The 21,038-nt window shown below is 38.3% G+C and overlaps 3 protein-coding genes across 6 annotated transcripts; 1 reads left to right on the forward strand and 2 right to left on the reverse strand.

Annotated features, from left to right (window-relative positions):
• Positions 1 to 49: 49 nt before the first annotated feature.
• LOC131778265 (deleted in malignant brain tumors 1 protein) lies at positions 50 to 12,303 on the reverse strand. Of its 3 annotated transcripts, none has more exons than XM_066167475.1 (17): positions 12,091 to 12,303; positions 9,750 to 9,814; positions 8,690 to 8,842; positions 7,889 to 8,227; positions 7,016 to 7,342; positions 6,502 to 6,840; positions 5,850 to 6,179; positions 5,254 to 5,274; positions 4,890 to 5,047; positions 4,354 to 4,582; positions 3,759 to 3,878; positions 2,861 to 3,039; positions 2,275 to 2,397; positions 2,104 to 2,177; positions 1,894 to 1,934; positions 1,388 to 1,484; positions 50 to 893 (listed from the first exon to the last, which is right to left on the reverse strand). In XM_066167475.1, the coding sequence occupies exons 3-17, from the start codon at positions 8,820 to 8,822 to the stop codon at positions 785 to 787; spliced, it is 2,619 nt and encodes an 872-aa protein (XP_066023572.1). In that variant the 5' UTR covers positions 8,823 to 8,842; positions 9,750 to 9,814; positions 12,091 to 12,303; the 3' UTR covers positions 50 to 784. The 3 variants fall into 3 exon arrangements, with proteins under 3 accessions (XP_066023572.1, XP_066023573.1, XP_066023574.1); XM_066167476.1 differs by lacking the exon at positions 12,091 to 12,303 and adding an exon at positions 10,468 to 10,486; XM_066167477.1 differs by lacking the exon at positions 8,690 to 8,842 and having other exon boundaries at positions 12,091 to 12,302.
• A 1,475-nt stretch (positions 12,304 to 13,778) lies between these two features.
• On the forward strand, positions 13,779 to 16,750 carry LOC131778269 (uncharacterized). 2 transcript variants are annotated; one of them, XM_059094669.2, is made up of 6 exons: positions 13,779 to 13,873; positions 14,671 to 14,751; positions 15,050 to 15,499; positions 15,837 to 15,890; positions 15,984 to 16,129; positions 16,379 to 16,750. In XM_059094669.2, exons 2-6 carry the CDS (start codon positions 14,700 to 14,702, stop codon positions 16,418 to 16,420), a joined length of 744 nt encoding a protein of 247 aa, XP_058950652.2. In that variant the 5' UTR covers positions 13,779 to 13,873; positions 14,671 to 14,699; the 3' UTR covers positions 16,421 to 16,750. The 2 variants fall into 2 exon arrangements, with proteins under 2 accessions (XP_058950652.2, XP_058950653.2); XM_059094670.2 differs by having other exon boundaries at positions 15,050 to 15,493.
• A 407-nt stretch (positions 16,751 to 17,157) lies between these two features.
• Positions 17,158 to 18,123, reverse strand: LOC131778230 (alpha-1A adrenergic receptor-like). The gene has a single exon (XM_059094626.2). The coding sequence runs from the start codon at positions 18,121 to 18,123 to the stop codon at positions 17,158 to 17,160; it is 966 nt and encodes a 321-aa protein (XP_058950609.2).
• Positions 18,124 to 21,038: the final 2,915 nt, after the last annotated feature.

Below are 21,038 nucleotides of genomic sequence, written 5' to 3' on the forward strand. Positions count from 1 at the left end.
CATGAGTATTAACGGGAGCTTGTATGAATTTCTTTTTTCATTTAATTCTCAACTTCTATTGGGTCATCAATTTAAATTAATGAAACAATTGCACTTGTGAAAGTACCAAACAAAACTGTTGTGAAACTCATGTTAATTTTTATTTTCTCTCCTATGTGAAAGTAATCTCCACTTTTAAACTCGTTATACTAGTATAGTCTCTTGTAATGGCATGCGCTTTCGTAGTTCATGCGCCTGTAGTTCACGCATGCCCAAATGTCGGTGCCGCCCCTTTAAAGTAAAATAAAATGTATTGTAAGTCCTTTAGCCTGTCGCAGATAAAGTTACGTGGATAAATCTGGCAAAGCAGTTCCTAGCATCGCAAAAGTTATGTCAAGTTTATTTGCAAGCAATAAAAGCATTCTACTCTTAGTAAATATCTACATGCAAACGCTGTACAACAAATTAAACTATTTCAAAGTACTAATAAATTAATTTTTCATTTAAAAGGGTTCTAGACATAAACAATTATTTTCAGTGGCGTTCTATTAATTTTCCTTTAAATGGTCATTAATATTTCTTTATTTTTCACAGTTGATCATAACACTGCGCAGTCACGTGACCAACGAGATAAACCACCAAGCAGCTAGGGTATGTTTGGAGGCTGTAATCAACAAAATATTTGGAAGTTAAATCTGTATGAGCTAGGAATTTAGTTACCGACCAAAAGCTGGCTCTTGAAGATAAAACGAAAAAAATTTGTTTTCATTGAGGATCTTTCGAGAGAGACAATCTGCCATTTTTATCAATCGTAGGTCTCCCTGGTAACCAGGGTGTCAAGCACCATGCACAGTTCACTGAACTTTGGTCTGTCTATGGCTGAGAACCGCCAACACTTGGTCATCAATTCATAGCTGCAGGAAAAGAGAAAAAACAAAGCTCGTCTTCAACTACGAACTTATGTTATTCTTCAGCACACTTTTCAACTGACTGTCGAAAAACCAAAACCAAATTAATCAGACCGAATTAATTAAAAACCAACAAAATATTGGATTACGTTTAACACTCAATTGAAAGTTGCTCTGTTATAAAACGAACGGTAAGTGTCAGCGGACTTCTTGCCCCCATCCCTCGCTTGGTGCCTCTTCGGGTTGGGGATTGGGGCGAGGAGACAACTGATACTTCTACCTGTTCCATGTTTTTCTGTTTCTTGGAATTTTACCTCCGAACGTCATTTGAATTATTCCTCTTTTGTGCTTATTGCGATTGGTCGGTTGCAATTAAATTTTCAGTGCGCTTTGAACGAATTTGATAAATTGAACAAATATCAAAACTGGCTTTAATCAAGGGATATATTTTTTTGTTAGGAAGTCGAAAGTCAAAATAGAACTAAGAAAACCTTACGTACACAACAGTAGAAGTTTTCACAGGTTTATCCATACGATGTCCAGATTTTAAGCTTTCCAGAAGATCTTTTGTCTGAGCTCCAGGATAAGGAACATCACCTGAGACCAAAGAGCCACACAGAAATGCTTTCAATTTAATATCGAATTTATTCCAGAGCCTTCGAAGTTTATCACGATCTAAAGGACCGGTGACAGAAACCACTCATTATTTATTGCCTGGGAAGAGGAAGAAGGAGGGGAAGAGTTGAAAAAATTTGGGTGTGTCACATTAAACCTTTCCTTATCCCCCCATTAAGGCTCTGGAAAATTTTCATGACCCCCACCCCTCTTCGTTGGCAGTTCGTCGTCAGTCAATTTCTGTAGTCCCCCTTTGTACTCTGTTGGAGAAGACTGACACCCCCCCCTCCATCTCAAAAATCCTCTACTCCCCACCACCCTGGTGATGGTCCCTAATGACAGAGCGACAAATATGGGAAAAAAGAACCTCATTGAATCAAACAGTACTTGCCTCCAGTTTCAATCTCCCAAAGTAATACGCCAAAAGACCATCTACAATAGAATGAAAATATAGGTCACGCAAAGTGAGATGCAAGGTCTCTTAAATCAGAGAGTGGATACAACAATCTCTTTCCCAACTCCCTAAGGTGAGAGTATGAAAAGACGAGAGAACCTGGGAGTGAGTTTGTGAATATTACAACGCTGTTTCGTCTGTACTCACACATCGCTCTCAGACGTGAAATCCTTTGTTTCTAAGCTTTCTGGGGCCATCCATCTTGCTTCTGATAAGTTTCCCTTTTGAAAAAGTAACGAAGTGATGCACATATTCATCGATAAAAAGTACTATTTAGAGATATAAAAGCCCTCAAAGGTACATAAGATTCCAACCTACCTTTGCAATGTCTTCATAGAATGTCTTATCGCATCCAGCACTAAAGCAGCCTATATTAGCGACTTTGGCGATGCAATTTTTACCAAGACGAACGTTTCGGGCCGCGAGACCTTTATGAATGTACTGCACATAAAAATATAAGAAGAGAAAAAAAGAGAAATTTATTTCCTTGATTTCGATTGAGAGTCGTAAAACCAAACCCAAATAAATTACAACAGCCAATGAGGAAACAGGAATTTGTCGCAAGAAGACCAATGAGAGCTCAAAGTAAAAACATGTCAATTGTTTGAAGCGCGAGAAAAACACGAGCGACATACTCGCGTGGAATTTGAGTTTTGAATGTAAATGGTTAAAAAAAGTGGCACCAGTTTTCTGGACCAATCACAGAGCGAAGTAGCGTAATATCTGAGAAATCCCGAAATACTTTCGACACGGTTGGAATTTCTTGATCGAAAGTATCAACATAATCGGAAAGTTGCCTGCATGAGCTTTATCACTGAACAGAATTGGAAGGCAAGTGAGGTTGGTGAAAATTCATCAATGATGAACAAGATGAACATGAGACCTAAACAATTTCTCCACTCACATTTCTCTCTGCTATATGCCTCATTCCTTTGGACACATCAAGAGCTATTCTTAATTTTTCCACTTTGGATAACGTGCAAAAGTTTCGTGTAGAGTTCATTTCATCACCCATCCGGTTTTTCTTAAGATATTCCAATAGACTGCCATGTTCCGTTTCCTCAAAGACGAGATATGTAGGACCTGAAGAGCGACGTCAGAAATCAGTTGGCTGTACAAACCCCTGGTAAAATTAGGTAAATTCAACCTACGCCTTTTTTAAATGTTAAGGAAACGCTTTCCCTAAGGACTCCGGCTGATCAGCAACCAATGCGCAGTTGGTTAAACTACGCCAAAACAAGCCCCAATATGAGACTCCATACGAAACAAAAAGAAATGCCAGCACAAGCAAAGAAGCAAAAATATTTTCTGCCTTGTGCTTGCGAATTTAAAAATTTGTATGGACTCTTATGCTTGCTTTTGCGTCGTTAGTGAAAGAACTATTTTGAAAGTTAAGCAATTTGCAATGTTTCTTTCACTTATTAATTCTAGGAAGTTAACAGACTAACTAGAATCCCCTACAAAACTCTTAGGACGCTTGAGAAAAACGGTTGCAAATGAAACATCTTAAAACCCTTTAGTTAAAAGTAGGCCCCTACCCCACTGCAAAGTTCGTAAGAATCCCGGAAACATTGATAACACTGCAGTTACTTTCAACAATGCTTGGATTGGGGACTCAGGGAATGGGGAGGGTTGTGGAGCTTTGACAGCTCTAATGGGAATAGTTCTCATAATGGATAAAGAACATATTTCATAGCGGAGCTCGTAGCACGCACAGCGAAGCCCAATACCTATAAAAAATGGGAACAATAATAGGAGCCTTTCCGCACGATAATGAAATATTAGTCACCAGACTTACTCACCTTTTAAAGTGCAAGCTCCAAAGAGGTTGAGTATGTTGGGATGGCTTCCCAGGCAGCTCAAGATTTTAAGTTCAGTTAACAGATCATTCTCGTTAGCTGATGATCCAAATCCTTTCGAATCTGGAAAAAAATATGAACGATTCACTGTTGGGAACTTGTTTGATGCAGGAACATTTTATCCATTACAAAAATAAACATAAGATGAATGTCGTAATTGGCTGATTTTGTAATGCGTTGAACGACCATGGTTGGACGGGTATGGCAATAATTGCACTTTGGACTTAAAATTATCTCCATCCCGAATGTCTTAAACGGAGAGCGTCTAAACCAAAGAACTCTGTTTAACGAAACACCCTATGTAACGAAACACCCTGTGTAACGAAACACCCTGTGTAACGAAACACCCTGTGTAACGAAACACCCTGTGTAACGAAACACCCTGTGTAACTGGATCTCTCATTCAAAAAGTCAAAATAATATAATTCATTAGAAGTTGGCCTTTCTGGACAATTGTCCGGTCGCGCTTAGAAGAAGTGCTTAGGATTATCCATTAGAAAATAAAAAAAATATACAAAAAGGGTCAGTTATTCAGTACCCGTAGCTGTTTTCACGATACAACTTGCTATGTTTCCATTCTCATGAGAAAGTTTCCCACGAAACGTTCCTCCGTCAGACTCAGACCCAATCTTCTCTCCAATAGTAAGTCTATTTCTTGAAATCTCGCACCAGTCCGCTGAGGTGTCGTTGTTGTCGGAGTCTAATTTAACTTGGTAAGAAGAGTCAGTTCTTTCAAATGCTGGATTTGATTGGCCAGTTTCTGAGGACTAAGAAATCTATTTCACTAATCAAACAGTGGGTCAATATGGTTTGAGATACAAATTCGTGTTCCTATATATTTGAGAAAAATTCTCAGCAATACGTGGCTGATGCGAAAATGTTTTAGGGTGATTCAAGCTTTTTCACTAAGTTAAAATGTAAAACAAATGTGGGGTTACTGGAGCGATGTGTTCCAACAACTGAGGAATGCTACTGAAGATAAACCCTCTCAGGATTGTCGAAGATCTTAAAGATTTGCCAACGTTTGAATTATTTTAACATAATCGTGTAAGACAATTTAGAGAGTACACTTACAACATCGTTCATAGTCACGAAGTCTCTTGAATGCTCGTTCCTGTCCCCTCGCCATCTACGGTAATACCGGAAGTAGAAAACAGCTGCAAACCCGAGAAGGAGTAGAACAGCTGCTGTCACAGGAAGACCAATTTCTAGGGCCCTTGAAGCGATTGAGTCTTTGGGGTTGGAAATGGATAAATGCAGATCAGCAAAAAGCGCTAATATATAAATAAATATAATTCACCAACCTCATTACGGAATCTGTATGCGGTCACTGTTTTAATGTTGAAGTCTTTGTTTTCCTTTAGCTAAGACCGACAAGAAAATGGTGCTTACACAAAGGTCCCGTTAGTAATTAGTGTTAAACAGCTGAACATCTCACCTGGTGTCCTCGAGTAGCTACCTGTATGGTTCAAAGTAAAGTATATTTTAAGTCAGCATAAAGGACAAAACAAATAGACCTCTTAAGCTTATATGTTTTTTTCACCCTTTTCAGGTCTTGCGATAATTATCTAGACAACTGTTTCTTACAAATTTCCTCTTCCTCACGTGCACACGTACGCACAATTTGCAAAATATAACGCTTGGAATATCCTTCCGACCTGAAATGGGGTAAACAAAAATACAAGCTTAAGGAGGTCTTTGCATGGAACATCCACTTCAAAAAAAGGCAAATGAGAGCCAGAGAACAGCAACAAACAAAAATATATTGACATTTGTTGAATTCAATAATTTTTTCAACGATAGTTTACTAATAACTAAATCAAAAGGTGGAACAAATGAGAGGAGGAGGAAAGCTAACCGCAAATTGGATGGGTGTGGTCAAGGATATCTTTAGCAGAATGTTAAGGGGCCTGCGACAAAATAAGACAAAGAACCATTTCACGGCTACCCCTAGGGTACCCCTCGGAAGAAGACTCATGAAAGACTGGCTTCCTAAGGCAAGCAAGGCAAAATGTAAACCAAGCTTGTACTCACTGGGGTCCTCTACACGACAAATTACACCAGCATCATTATAATGGTCCCAATAGATGCCAGCTATCCTGGACCAGGAACATTCCCATAATGTGCTTTCGTGTCCCTGACAATTAAGGTTTGACATCCAGACAGGTCCTTCCCCTTGTCCAAAGGTTTCAGTAGCAAACAAGATGGCGGTTTCAGCTCCTGGGTAACCGAGCTCTTTGCACGCCACATGTGCAGACGTAATATTCCAGCCCCTATTTCGGATTGTACCCCAGACACCCGCGATGTTAACCTCAATACGGCCAGCGTAAGTCATGTTGCTTCCAGCAAGCCTGATTTTACTAACTAATGGAACATAAAGAAACTCGTTAACTATGTGAAAGGTTGGATCATCAGCCATAACAAATGTATCTTTTTCCCAAGTACATTTTTAATTTTCTATTCATCAGCTCTTTTTCTATTTAGCATAGCTTGAAATTGTTGTATTCAAACTTATGTGAGTACACAAACAATTAAAAAATTTCAGGATAAACTTGGATCAACATCAGTATCTGAGCAACTGCACACTTAACCTTCCCCTTACCCAACAACAATCAACTGATAACATGTTAGGGTTAAAGCTGGGTTAGTGGAGGGGTAGGTGCACAGTTGATCCTTAAACTTTTACCTGCACTTTTGGTTTTACATACTACACCAGCCTCAAGCACTCCCACACGAACAAAGGACACTTCATGTGGGCATTCATCCAATGAAGATTCACTTCCACGACACTCAACATTGTCTAGCCATTGAATGTCCATTGAGTTCCCAGAAAACTTTGGGGCAAAAACATATGCAGCCCCATGGATGGCCAGATCAGCTCCAGAGAAACCCAGCTGTCTGCATGCCACATGAGCATCTGCTAGCTGCCAATTGTAGCTGTTAATTGCGCCCCATTTTCCTGCCAAAAATACTTCGATGCGTCCGGCATAAGAAACCGACCATTTTCGAAGATGAATTTGAAGACCTGAAATAAACAGTACAGAATGGGAGACATAGTTACCTCTAGCTACATATGTTCATTAGTAGACTACCCAGAGAGATTAATTATTTAAATATTTTTTTATCATCTAGGATGGTTGGCTCAGCAATTCAGACAGAAACATTAAGAGATAACTGCCATTATTAGACACATAATTCACCTGTTTTACTATTATTTTTGCAAACCACTCCTGCACTAGTCCACTCTGCACTTCTGTATGTGACAAGTTCATAGCTACAGTTTGACAAAGATTGTTCATTGCCAGTGCACTTTACAATGTCCATCCATGTTAACATCTGTGACGTGCGATTCCATTTATACAGAACTGTCAATACATCCCTGTACCCAAGTTGTCTGCAGGCAACGCGGCCATCTTCTAGATCCCAGCCAAACATCCCAATCTGGCCCCAGATCCCTGCATATTTCACTTGAACACACCCAGCATAGGGTACTGTGGTATGGGCAAGGCGAAGGGGTGGAGGATAAGCTTAAAACAGACAACAAAATAAGTCATTGCATCCATGTTGACACCTGCTTTAACCCTTTAACTCCCATGAGTGACCAAGAAAGAATTTCTCCCTACAATATCCATACAATTTCAAGTAGACAAGTGATGAGAATTAAGAAAATATCAATTAGGGGACAACAGTTTGATCCAATACCAAATTCTCCAAACAAACATCACTAAAACTGTTTAGAAGATGGTAAGGGGAATTACTAATGAGATCTTGGGAGCTAAAGGGTTAAAAAATGGTCTTAAAGGAATATAAAATTTGCACAATGATTATAACAGCATACTACATGTCATGTCTACAAAGATTTTATCAGAAATTCTCCCTTCTCAACCAGTATACATTTGCATGACAGACATCTTAAAAATTCACACATCTTCCTCAGAGACTTGGTCTCCTTTGCCGCCCATTTTCTGGAATGTCATGCAACAGGGGTGCATTGTGTGACATCCCAACTTGGCTAGTAGTAGTAGTAGTAGTAGTAGTAGTAGTAAAAATATGCATCTCCCAAACAAACTTACTGACTGTCATGTTGGGCCTTTCACAGACTACTCCCACAGTGCCTTTAAGTCCCATAGAACAACCAGCTTTTCCCCAAGTGTAATCACATTCAGCCAAGCTGCTTTCATTTCCTTTACATCTGACATTAGTCATCCAATAGTGAGTATTTCCTTGGCCAAAAGCGTTATAACATGGGGTGGCTATGGCATGTGGGTAACCAAGCTGTCTGCATATCACGTGACCAAAATTCATGTTTATACCATAATCACAGACTTGACCCCAACTTCCATTGTATTTTACTTCTACTCGGCCAGCATACGATCCTGGGCCATTAGTTAAGTTCACAGTTATGCTGAACGCTGAATTGAAAACACAAGAAAAAATAACAAAAATAGAATATGAAATAAAAATAAATAAGTCACTACATAGGTTACTTAAATATAAATGTGTAATTAATTCTTACATGCTAAAATTGTTTTAACAAAGCTAAGTCAAGGTCATTTCAAATCCAGCTTAAGGAGCTAATCATGAGCAGATGACACACGCTTACAGATTTTGAAATCAGAAACGGAAAGATCAGTTGCAGAAGTGACATGCCTGAAAAAGGAGATTACACAGAACCACCTACAACTGCATGGCACGTACTGGGCGCTTTGCCACTAAAAAACCCTTTACACCCTAACATGAGTAAGCATAATCTCCCTACTGTTCTCTCTACATTTCCTAAGTTTTTGACAAGGAGAATTTGTTTTGCAATCAAAACTTCTTAAATTAGATGCTGGTCACTCTTAGGGATTAAAGGCTTAACCAAAGAACATTACCTTGCGTCTCCAAATTGACTAAGAAGAAAATGATCCATGAGCTCCACATGATTAGTTTACATGGCCGAAAGACATGACACAACATCATTTTACCAGTTTCGTTGTGGGTGGCCACAGGCGCTCGGTCAGGCATTTTTTTATCCTCTCTGAATTCTAAAAAATCCACGACATTCCACGTTGAGTTAAAATTACATTTTCCTTTGATTTGAAGTCACTTTGCGACATTTTTTGTCACGAGTGAAAAGGACAAATGTTTCTCGTGACACAATCCTGTTAGGCATTAATTAAGACCTTGTGTTAAGCCTTAAACTCGATACTCATTGCCAGAATGTTGAACTATTAAAACAAGCTGGCAAGTGCGCCACTATGGGGAAATGCCATGAGATACCTCAAAAGGTGCAAATATTTATAGACATATCATTAAATTCCTACACTTGTTAATGGGAACTTGTCTTTTCAGTCAGAAGTTACTATCACATTTTATTCGTGGAAAAGTAAACAGGAAATTATATTTACTTTCCAAACAAAGTATTATCAGCATTTCTATGGCCACTTCGATTCTTGATCGCCGATAACTCGATGGTTTAACTAAACAAAACTCAAACGCACGAAACAGCATACCGTTATTTTCAGTGAGGGCAAAAGTAGCTCTCAATAAACAGAAAAGCGATGAAAAATCTAGGTGTTGCGATGTGGAAAGAAAAACTTAGGGTATTTTGAAGATTTCATCCTCATCACGCGATATCTGACGACAACAAAAGTGAAGGGGCGTGTTTGTAATAAAGTTTGTTATTATTCACGCCGTTTAGTATCAACCTTGTGAAGACTTTTAAATGATTTGATTTTGAAACAGTCAGACTTAACTAGTTGACTAGCGTAAGAACTATTGGAAGACACGACCCATTGCACACCATTTTCGGGTTTGCTAGTAAGTTTGCAACAGCAAGGGGAAAGATTTGCAATTGCATGGCCACATCCATGGGCAGCAAAGAGCGAATGAGGCTTTTGTCCGAGGCTAAACAGAAGCTGAACGCACAGAAACCAAATACATTTTACTCACCCAACGATCGTCAAATATCCACGGAAATGTGAACGAATGGAAAGAAATTGCACAACAGCTTCCCCCTGAAAAAAAAATCACAGCTTGTAGAGTTTGATATGATATGAACTTTTAACCCTCGGCATGCAAGACAAGTAATACGAACATATGTTCATTATGCCGCCGATGTCGATCAGTCACAGCTGACTCGCGCGCGTGATCTCCAAGCTCGCGTGCGCGAGTTACTCCACAGGCACCTCAGAAACCCTCACCTCGTTTCATAGTGTTTTTCATGATCGCCGGCAAGGTTTTGAGTTGATTCAGTGCGATAACTAATTTATACTGTTTTGAGTTCCTCTTTCAATTTTTAGTTCCAAACGCAAACGTGATTCTAAGACAAGTATTTATGTATTTGCATATTGAGATTGGGTGACCTGTGGGTGGCCTGTGGGTGGCCTGTGGGATACCTTTAGCTGTGTTGTCTGAAAATGATTAAATCGTACAACTTCCATTTTACTATAAGGCAAAAGTGAAAAAAATTTAAAGAAAAAATCAGTTACGTTACATTCCTCAACATTCCTCATTATAACTACTGAGTGCTGATGGCCCTTTAATCTACAAAGAGGCGAAAGGGCTATTGATCACAATCATTTTTCAAGACTTCAATCACCACCTTTTAATAATTCTCAGTTAGTTGGTAATTTGGTACCATATTTAGCAACATGTTTAGTAATCCAACCTCTCAAAAGTCATCTGCAGTCTGTTTGATAAGATGAAACTGAATGAAGATAACTTATAGATAACTGGCATGTTAAGTAAAAGAAATAAGATAAAAGAAGAGAACAGATTGATCCTACGTTGATTGCAACATGAGCAAACCAGAAGCTGAGAAAAGAGAAAAGACTGACCAAGTGACAAGACTGACACGAACTTGAGACGATGAAAAAAATCTGGGCCGGTCCTACGAAGTTTCGAACCCAACTTTGGACCGATTTCAAGATAATTAGGATTTTGTACCCACTCAAATTTATCCTCGCTGTTGCGTTTTCCTACGAAGACAAAACTCTTTTCTATCAAGGTGAGGTGGAAAATAAAGAAAGATGTCTTTCTGCACACTCTGCCCTCTGCCAGGTTCTCAAATCAGACTGTCATTTCAAAAAAAGCTATCTGACTGTAGAATGGATTCTAACCTGGACTATTGACTTTGTCTGTTAATTGAGACGATTGATAGACAATTATAATGTACACGATGGTTTATGTAAAAATAAACATAAATGACGTTCCACAAGAAATATGTATCCTAAAAGTCATCCACACTACATCGAGTTATTTTTACAACCTATCTGATCTTGTTCGCATAAATTTTGCTTCAATCATTGCTGGTAAACGAAATAAAGAGAACAGATAATATAAGTGAACTGTTGCACAAGCTTTAGAAATTTAATTTTCAGTCAGTTTATTTGTGTTTCGCAAGTCAGTTGACGTACAGTTTCCCTGTCACGCCACTCAAACTAGGACAGATTCCATAAATTCTTTAGTAAAAGTTTCCATCTCTAGAAAACAAGCTATTCTTTCGCGATCAGAAAAAATCTGATTCAAAGTATTTTGTACTTAAGGAAACGATACAGCCATCTAAAAAAGATCGGCTTTAATTGGAACGAACCAGGGACAATTAATTGAATCGCGATAAAATTAAAGAGAAGTAACTTTTCATAAGCTTTCTTTATCGGACTACCGGATACCGTGCTGTAGATGCAAATATTATGATGAAGCCTGGTAATTATGTTGTGTTATTTCAACTAACGCCATTTGATTACTTTCCCACGCTACGAATTGTTGCAATCACGTAACATTTCCATCATATAGTGTTACAAAATATTCATCATAAAAACGTGTGTGCTAAAAACTTCACTTTTTTCGTACTTTATCAAGTAATCATTCTTCAATTGCCGTAATTTTCGTTTCATGGCTGCACAACTTTTGTCACGCAAAATCTAAATGTTTAATTTGTGTGTTTGAATAAGCATACAGCGTTTAGACAAGATTATTGCATCCCTCAGGAGTAAACCGAAGCCTCTTCATCACAAACGTTTTGGATTTTTAGTCGCCTTGTAGATTGCACTACCTACAAATCTTTTTCCATTCAGCCACCAGGGTTTATTCCCAAATCTGTCCAATTATAGAATCGTCATTACCCGCCAAGTTTCTTAAAAATATGTGAATATTCGTTCGACAAGAACGTAGCAAATGACAATGAGCGATGTATTCAGATTGTCAATACCCCAAAAGCCTTTACTTTTTTTCTAATTTCCCAAGGGTATAAACTTCAACTTACTAAGCTGTAATAAACCTGACTTCATACCTTAGTTCGGAGTCACCCTCGTGTCTTGAAACTTTCTAGAACTTTGTGTTGTGTCCAGCAATTGGGCTAAATTTTGAAGTTGATTGACAATTTCTTACGCAGCTATATTGTTCAGTCAGTCAATAGCTTCCTTTGGAACGAATCTATTAAAAAAAGCTCTGGTGCGCTGTTTGAAGATTCCGTCCGCTTTGAAAACATAAGAAATGTTCATTGTTCAATAATTTGGCGTCCTGGTTACTGAGTGTGAAAGGGTCTGGTGTCTAGCACATTGAACGTTTCCAGTGTTCCTCGAAACTTTACTAGTAACCAGACTTATTGAACAATTTTGGGGAGCTTTTTCGATAACCAATTGAAAAGCTGGTAAAAATGATTGAAAATTTAAAATTATTCTAAAAAATCTCAAAAAAGCAAAAAAGAAACACCTATGGAACAGGTTGAACATGTTTGTCAAGTAAGGACGCCTAAAGCATGATATATAGCACGTGTTATGTTACCAGAGGCCATCTTAAAGATCACTATAGGCACGCACGTTAAAGGTTCATTGTTCTTTATAATCAGCCGGAGAAAATCTTATCCCTTCCTATCAATAATGGCTGGGTAATACCTTCCTAAAAATTAAATCCACTTCTGATCGTTTAAATCTTTAAATTCCCCCGGTCTTAAATTTGAATATTCTTGACGGCTTAAATTAGTTTGCACGTTTTGCTCAGCTGTTGAAGTATCTCTGTGATAGCATTTTAAAGTCATCATAGGACGAAACTCTTAAACCTTTACACAAAAACATCAATATTCATATTCTCCACACTGTTCTCTCCACATTTTCTATGGCAATGACAAGGAGAATTTGTTTGACCATCACGAGCCTTTTAAATTGGTTATTATTTCTGTTGTTCTCGTGATCTTTATATTTGTTTCAGGGGCAATACTGTAATGGGGATTTAGAAGCCAGTCAGTCTTAGGGATTAAACGGTGAAACAAGTTGAGAGATCAAAAGGAAGAGACAACAATTTGCTTTTTAAAGAAATTAAAAGCTGATAGTTTGAGATGAGAAGATTGTGAATTAAAACAAACAAACAAACAAACAAACAGGGAAAAGTGTTTTGTTCTTCTAGCTTGACACAAAGATTTAGTATGTCAATAACTATTAGGACAATAAATGATAATAGCCATTCTATTGATAATTATGAAATAGTACTGATCATTCACTAACCGCGCGTGCTAAAGAGTAATATGATATGAAGTCGTGATAAATATATGTTATTCACCAGACGGGAGGTCCGTATTGGGAAAAAATGTGCCCGAGGACCTGGATACCGCCCGAGACCTACACAAGACAGAGGGCACAGTTTTTCCCAATACGGACCGACCTTGGCTGGTGAATAACATTTTTATTTTTTTCTAAAACCTAACAAATGGTTGCGAAAAGAACGTGACCCGCTGTGAGCGGGCCGGATGGGGAGAATACTGCACGCTCTCGGAACCAATCATATTGCAGGATTTGTAGAATACCGCCCGCTCACGAACTGAGAAAAAAATAACAAAATGATTTTTCCGTTTCTCTGCCTTTATATTTGACTCATTACCGCGGGGCATGAAAAAATGCATAATACTTTGAACATGACTAAAAGCAAAAAGTCAGATTTTCATAATTTTAATTACTTTTTATTCATTGTTTCATTTTCTTCAACGGAAACGTTAGGTTTTGAAGGCTAAATTGGATCAAGAAATTTCAGACGACTGCCATTTTCATACCATTTTCAGAGCTCACTGTTGTGGTTTTTGGGTAGGTTGTCATATTTATTTGCCCATGTCATACGAAACTGTGGCGAAGATTCATTTTTTTTATTCCTTTTCTTTGGCACAAAACCACAAAGAACAAAAGATCCCTATTGAAGATAATTTTTCAATTCAATTTAACCATTTCTTTAAACCCTTTTTCTTTACAATTGATGATTGTTTTCGTCGAAGGACATTCACAATTAGGAACAAAACAAAAACTCATCAAATATAAAATCTTGATGCGTTGACGTCGTTTACAAATTATTCCTTGATGCGGAACGGAAAAAAGGCTAAAGTTAACTTCTTGATCAAACCGCATTAGAGAATGTTATTGTCAGGGCTTTTTCTGAGTAGATTTTACCGCTAAGAAGTAGAAACGAAATCGTAACTGAAATTAATATTGGTGTTATATAAGCTTTAATAATTATGCGATCTCAACCGTGATTTAATGATGCGACAGTTGAAATAATTGAACATCGTGTGCTGAGTGAAATATCAACAACTAAGAAAACGTCTTTGGATGTGCAATGTTTTTGGGAAATTTTGGGTTGTTGGAACACTATGCGGTCACCATAATTTTTTCTTGAGTCAGTAAAAAATATGCAAAATATTCAAGATTTAGTGAAAACGGATGGAAGCGGAAATAAAGCAACAACAGATCAGAGAGGAAGGAAGAGGATCGAATATCTAAAGAAACATCTGTTTGAGTCAGTATTCACTTGGAGAGTCAGAATTACCTCGAGGGCGAAGTAAATGCCAATATGTTCAACCTGCTACTTTTCTTTATTTACATTTGTCCAGTCTCACAGGGTCAACAGAAATTAGCCAGCATGCACATGAGGCCTCTGATGTTGATACAGAGTATTTTTCTTGTATTTGAAGGTAAGAAATTTCAACTTAAGCAAACTAGGAAAAAAAAAAGTTTCATTTCAATTCCTGAGTGAATAAGCTGGTCACACTATATGTATACTATCTGAGATGTTTGGTGATATTAGATGTTTGAGCTGTTTTTATAAAGATCTTTTGAAGGTGAGCTATTAGAGTTTATGGAAAGAAGGAAATATGGAATCATGAATCTGTTTCTCTGAGTTCCGCGAAAATCATGTGAGTAATAAACCACTGTTATGAACAGTCATCTTTAGTTGTTTTTATCTATACTCTTTTTCCTTTGAAAATCCAGCGACGCTCACTGAAAGATTACAGACATCCTCTGGCGCCACAGGTAACCAAGTTACTCGTTCCGTTGAGTTCGCACTTGGAGAAAATTCATCGTCAGGTGCCACAGATCAACCAGCCACAAGCTACTTTCTACGACCATCACCTGGCGCCACGGGTTTCCAAGCTTCAGGCTCCCTTCAAAAAATTAATGGTCAAAGTCCATCAGGAGTAGTATTAACACTATTATCACCTGTCAATGTTGATCGGGAAACTGCATCTTCGCAGAAAGTAACAAAATCATCAAATCACGCTGGCTTTCAAAAGGATGCGAATTTCTCCGCATTTGTGCAACGATCGAGTCCAACATCCGGTGTTCTAGATCTCTCCGTAGGTTCCTCAGCATCACTACAGACGGCAAGCTTACCGTCAAGAGCCAGAGGTGTTCAGACTACTGGCGAATCGATAGGTACAGGTAAAATAACTCTTTCTCAATTTTTGAGAGATTTGAATAATTCTATCAGTTTTCATTAATTAAACAATCTCCCTGATGCACCGACACTTCCTACCATTGTTTCACTTTCTGCTCTTTCTATCTCATTTTTTCTGTTTTCTTTCACTTCTCATTGTCTTCCTAATCCTAATTCTGACCTCAGCCTTCACGTCTGTTTTGTCTGTTGATCGAAAGCTTTCTAAGATGTTTTAGAAACTGTGTTTCCTCTGAAACAGAAATGAATCCCCAAAACATGTAAAGTTTGTTTATAATTTTCTTCTTTTTTCAATAAAAGCTTATACGCATTTCATCTTTATAGTGCAAATACCTGGGATTGTCGCTATGTTTACTCCAGGAGAACCATCAACAGCAGGTAAAAATACAATATACAAGGATATGTTTTGTGTCAGAGTGAGATCTCAGTTGGTTCACCTGTGTCTTTTACGAATCGTTTAAACATTTTAAGGTGAACCATTGCCTCTCCTGGCTAAGATACTCATTCCCGTGTTTGGAGTCCTATTAGTGGTAGTGGTTGGAGTCGCTTGGTGTTGCTGTGTACGAGGAAAGGAAAGAGAAAACTTCGAAAACCTGATCATTGAATCAACTCTGATGGTACGTAACCACTATGAAACTGATCGTGCGTTCGATGACAAGCTTAGCATAAAACTTAAGGGAATTATTAAAAAAACAAAAAACAAAAAAAACACTGGCGAAGTCTCTGTTTGTTGGTGGAACTTAAGTTAAAACACTGTGCTTAACAAAATACGAATACTTTAAGGCCAAGAGGGTTGTCCCTATCTGCTCACTGGTTTTCGCCTGTTTAAGCTTTACATGTGACTTATTTTCCTCATGTGTTGCTAGGTGAGACTTGATGTGACCGAAAATCGTCGAGTGTCCTGTTAATTCCATGCCGTGGTATTCCTGTGCCAAGGTTTTAGGTGATAAGATAAACGCGAAGGACACAAAAGATAAGAATAATTCTCAACAACATCATAACCTGTCATGTCTCACTAACCACTGTATCGAGATTAAACATTTTAAGGCAAGAAGTGAATTACATTATAATCTAAGAGTTTGAACTGTAATTTTATAATCTGCCCATTTTCATTTGTCACTCTTGTCATGTTATCGACCTATCGGGTGATAAGCCAATGAGAAGTCTAAGAACTGCTACAAGCAGACTCTGATATATGAGAGGACAAGAAACTACCATCAGGGATCAGTAATTGTTTTTCGCCTTGGGAAGGGAGGTAAAGGATTGTGGGGATCACACGGTTTTCAAGGAGAACGGAGTGGGGAGCAGTCGTCGCTAACAGAGTATAAAGGGGGGACTAGAAAATTGACTGGCAATGAGGGGGATCAGAAAAATACTTCAGAGCCTTAGAGGGGGGGATCAGGCAAAATTTTATTGTGACGCAACCAAAATCCTCTGACCCCCTACAGGTGATAAATACGACCGGCCCTCAAATGCATAAAAAAATTTCTGTACGTCAGGTGAACATAAATGTTCTTTGTAACACATCGATAAAATTTCTAACATGTATGAAACACTTAGTGGAATTTATCATTTTTGTCAATTTTATTGTTGATGTTCATTTCTGTATGATGATACTCCGAGAAAGATAGCATATCATTCATCATTAGATGTCACGTGACCTTTCAGAGGAACTGAACTGTATGACCTTCAGCTGAAGGTGCCTATCACGTGGCTCAAAGCGTGACATGAAAACGAGTCTGAACGCCCGCCGGAAGTGCGCAAGTCTGAAGTTGAATATCAGAGGGTTGGCTGCGGGGTTTAGATAGACGAACGGGAGGAAAAATCTTACACCGGCGAAAAACCAATCCTGCTCTCTGTATTCGGGCAAATAGAGATCCATTAATTTAAAGATGAGATAAGGAAGTAGAGATGCTATAAAACAAAACACTATCAGTTGTGTGGTGACTGCCAAAGTCTTCTCTCTCTGTCTACGTTTTGATTCAACACCAGAGTAATTTGATGGCCTTACAGAACCTTCCAACAGACATTCTGTTTTCCTGTTGTGCAGTCTTATTACCATAACAAGCGCTATATTTACAGCGATCAATGCCAAGAAGGGTGCAGTAACAGTCAAGTGAAAGCGTAAAGGTGTACTCCTCCAATTAGACCCCGCTAAATTTGATAAACTGAAGGTAAGAGAGTAAACCACCACGGCTGCCACAGCAATGACACCTCTCTGTACCGTGGACTTTTGCCGATAGTCGATTGGAAAAGCTACAGCAAAGAGCCTCTCACAAGACAGCAACAACGCTAACATATTTGCTGTACAAATTGTGAACCCAGCGAAAACTGCTGCGAACATTGTACCTTCCAGTGAGGAAGAATTCTCTTTTCCAAGTGCGCACAAAATATAATTGTAGATAACACCAATTCCTGTCACACTTCCACTCAAAAAGTCCATCAGCGCTAGAGCGGCTATGTACACCACTATAGGCTTCCTGAAGCATCTTGAGGGATCTTTGTACAGAACAACAAGGAGTAAACCATTAGCGACAGATGCAACAGAGCAAAACAAAACGAGAAAAATCAGCCCCGTTGTGCAGATTGCCACTCTAAAGTCGCTTTCCATTTCTCCGAATACCAACAATGAACGTCTCTAGCAAGTTCACAATGTCATCTGCTTCCGTGCGCTACAAAAATAAGAACAAAAAAAAAAAAAAAATCAAAGTTAGTAATGTGCCCACTCCAAAATTCTTCCTCCCTTTTGACCCCTAAGAGTGACTGGCATCTAATTTCTTCTTACAGTATCAGCCCTGAATCACATATTAAGGTCAGAAGAATAAAGGAAATGATCACCACTGACAGAGCTCATGATTGTTAAACAAATTCTCCTTGTCAGTACCTTAGGAAATGAATGGAGAACAGTGTGGAGAATATGCATACTGATGTTAGTGTGTCAAGGGTTAAAGAAAATGTAAACGACATATTCATTCATCCCTCAGCATCTCAGTAAAAAACTCATCATTGAGGTTCCATTGATTATTCCTGATCTAAAAAGCCATTTCTAGTTCTAAACAATGTTGAAAATTTGTCATAATTACAGCGATAACTAATACATATATTCATGATGACTTGCGACTGAGGTTTTCACTTCTCGATGAAAGATGAACTGTTTCCCAGCATGAAATCTGGGTTGGTACGAATGGTTATGTTGGCAGACTAAGACCAGTTCGATTATATTGCTGTGAGAACTAAACACAATTGAGATTTCTGTCCTTATGCTTATCTTTTGTTCGTTTGAAATTCACTAATGCCATTTGCACTTAACGAAATGATTTACAATTGAACCCGAGCAATTAGATACTCATTAAAAGGTTTTAAAAGAAATTACGTAAAGCATGTCTTGACAGCGCTATCCCGCGGATTTTGACGAAAGATTGTTTTGTTGGTTCAATTAAAAGGGAACGCAAGGCTTGTTTCTTCGATTCCTTAAATAACAAATACATTTTGCTTACTCCAAATTGATAACTCTTATGCTATAGAATTCAGATTTTCGTTGAGTTGGAGATTGGAATGGTAGTTTTTGAGTTGGGAAACTTTGTATACAATATCTCTGATGATGAAATAACTATTTTTTTTAACATTCTTAAGATAGATGTTAGTGTTGAGTTACTCTCCGTCCAGCAATGATGATTGGAGTCCATGTTGCATCAAAAAGAAGCATTGAGTTATGCAGCTGTCATAATTTGAGATCGATTCCTCAAAACCCAATAGACGAAGTACATAACTCTAACTCTCTTAACGACCTGTGCGTTGAGCTTATTTCACGATGAATTTGGGACAAATGTATTGTGGGTAACTTATTGCAAGTTGTACAAATGTGTGAACTAACCTGTGCAGAGAACGCTACCTAACACTTTCCTCTGAACCTCACAGACGAGCAGCTACATAATTTACCGGAATGTCGCACAATTTTATGTCATACATTCAGGGGAGCGTAAAAAAAGGACTGGGGCAAAGTGAACTTTTCTGACAAGCAGCTGCATTATAAATTAACAGGAATGTCACACAATATATTATGTCACGCATTCAGGGGAACGTAAAGAAGAACTGAGACGTTTTAACGGAGACAAGAAGAAAAATTTTTAAAATAAATAAAGAATTAACTGCTTCAGTTGTCATAATTGAGATGTTTGAAGAGAAGATGATGGCATCCAGTTGTGTTTTCCCAATCATCGAGGCTAAGGGAGACTTATTTCCCTGAACAGACCTGAACAATTAGTCAACAAAGTTCAAGAAGCAGGGGATCATTTCTAACATGTTTCGCGATAATTTTTAGTTTGATTCAACCATTTTCGTATCTGAAGTATTTCGCAAACAGGCAAGGCTAGCAAGGGTGAATTCGCATTGGTCAAGATATTGATCAATGCGAATTCACCCTTTATTCAAATTAGAAAATTCATAAAATCTGTAAAATTACAGCAATGTTATGTCCGCGTGAAAATCGGACCAATAAGTTATCATTGAAATACGAGGGACCCAACGCAGCAAGAACGGCAGCGTTGTGGAAAAAGTCGTTCAAAAAATGAATTTACAGTTTGGGTTAAAATTTCGCAGATGGCTGGATTTGTTTCCAGCTTCTTACAGCGCCACACCTCAACTTAAACATAACAATTCGTGGTGTTGAGTTGCACTTATAAAGTTAATTAATTTACCATGGGGTTTCTGTTCTCAGTCCAAGCAAATTCTGGACGTTTCACGTTGTTGTTTTGCAAAGTTTTAAAACGCACGCGCTGAGCTTTTGTTTTGCTCGTTTACTGTGTTTTGTTTTGCCACGTCCTCGATGCCGTCGCCGTCATGGTGCGCTTACAGGACCCCATGGTCATATAGTCGAGAAACACGAAACTTTCGATTTTGTCCTGACATTGAATAGAGACCAAATTACAATTGGCTTACATGTTAGATGTGCATTCATTGAAATATGAAGCACATGGGAAATTTGGGAAACGTGACAGATGCTTAAGAATTCCTCAGTGTGTGTCAGGAAATTCCCTCTGGCACGCAATGTGCACGCATACGTCATTAGCGTTTGCACCTGGCTAGATGATAGTGAAGTACGTGAAGTACAATTTCTCTTAGTTTTCAATTCATAAATTTATATGGTTTGAAGAAATTTTGACAAATTTGACTCATACACTCTCTCAGGTTCGTAAAACGTCTTTTTTAGGGGTGATCAGTAGCTATGAACCACTTCTTATAAAGCAAAGTCTCTATATATCCATGTTATGAAAGTCGGTCCCTCAACCTCAACGACCTCAATATTATTTTTATTTCAAATTAACTGAGGCAATCGTAAAAATTTACATGGAACATTTCTGTAGTATAGCTACTTCTTCCTTTCAAATGGGTTTACTTCAATTCAAGGGCATGCGAAATTTGTTGATAAATTAATCATTAATCGGTAGACACGATCCCCTGCCAAAAGCAAAAGACACGAAATCTTCTTTTTAGCCACTATCAGGAGCCCACAAAGGGTTCCTGTCT

This window comes from Pocillopora verrucosa, chromosome 5 (genome assembly GCF_036669915.1).
Source record: "Pocillopora verrucosa isolate sample1 chromosome 5, ASM3666991v2, whole genome shotgun sequence".
NCBI lineage: Eukaryota > Metazoa > Cnidaria > Anthozoa > Scleractinia > Pocilloporidae > Pocillopora > Pocillopora verrucosa.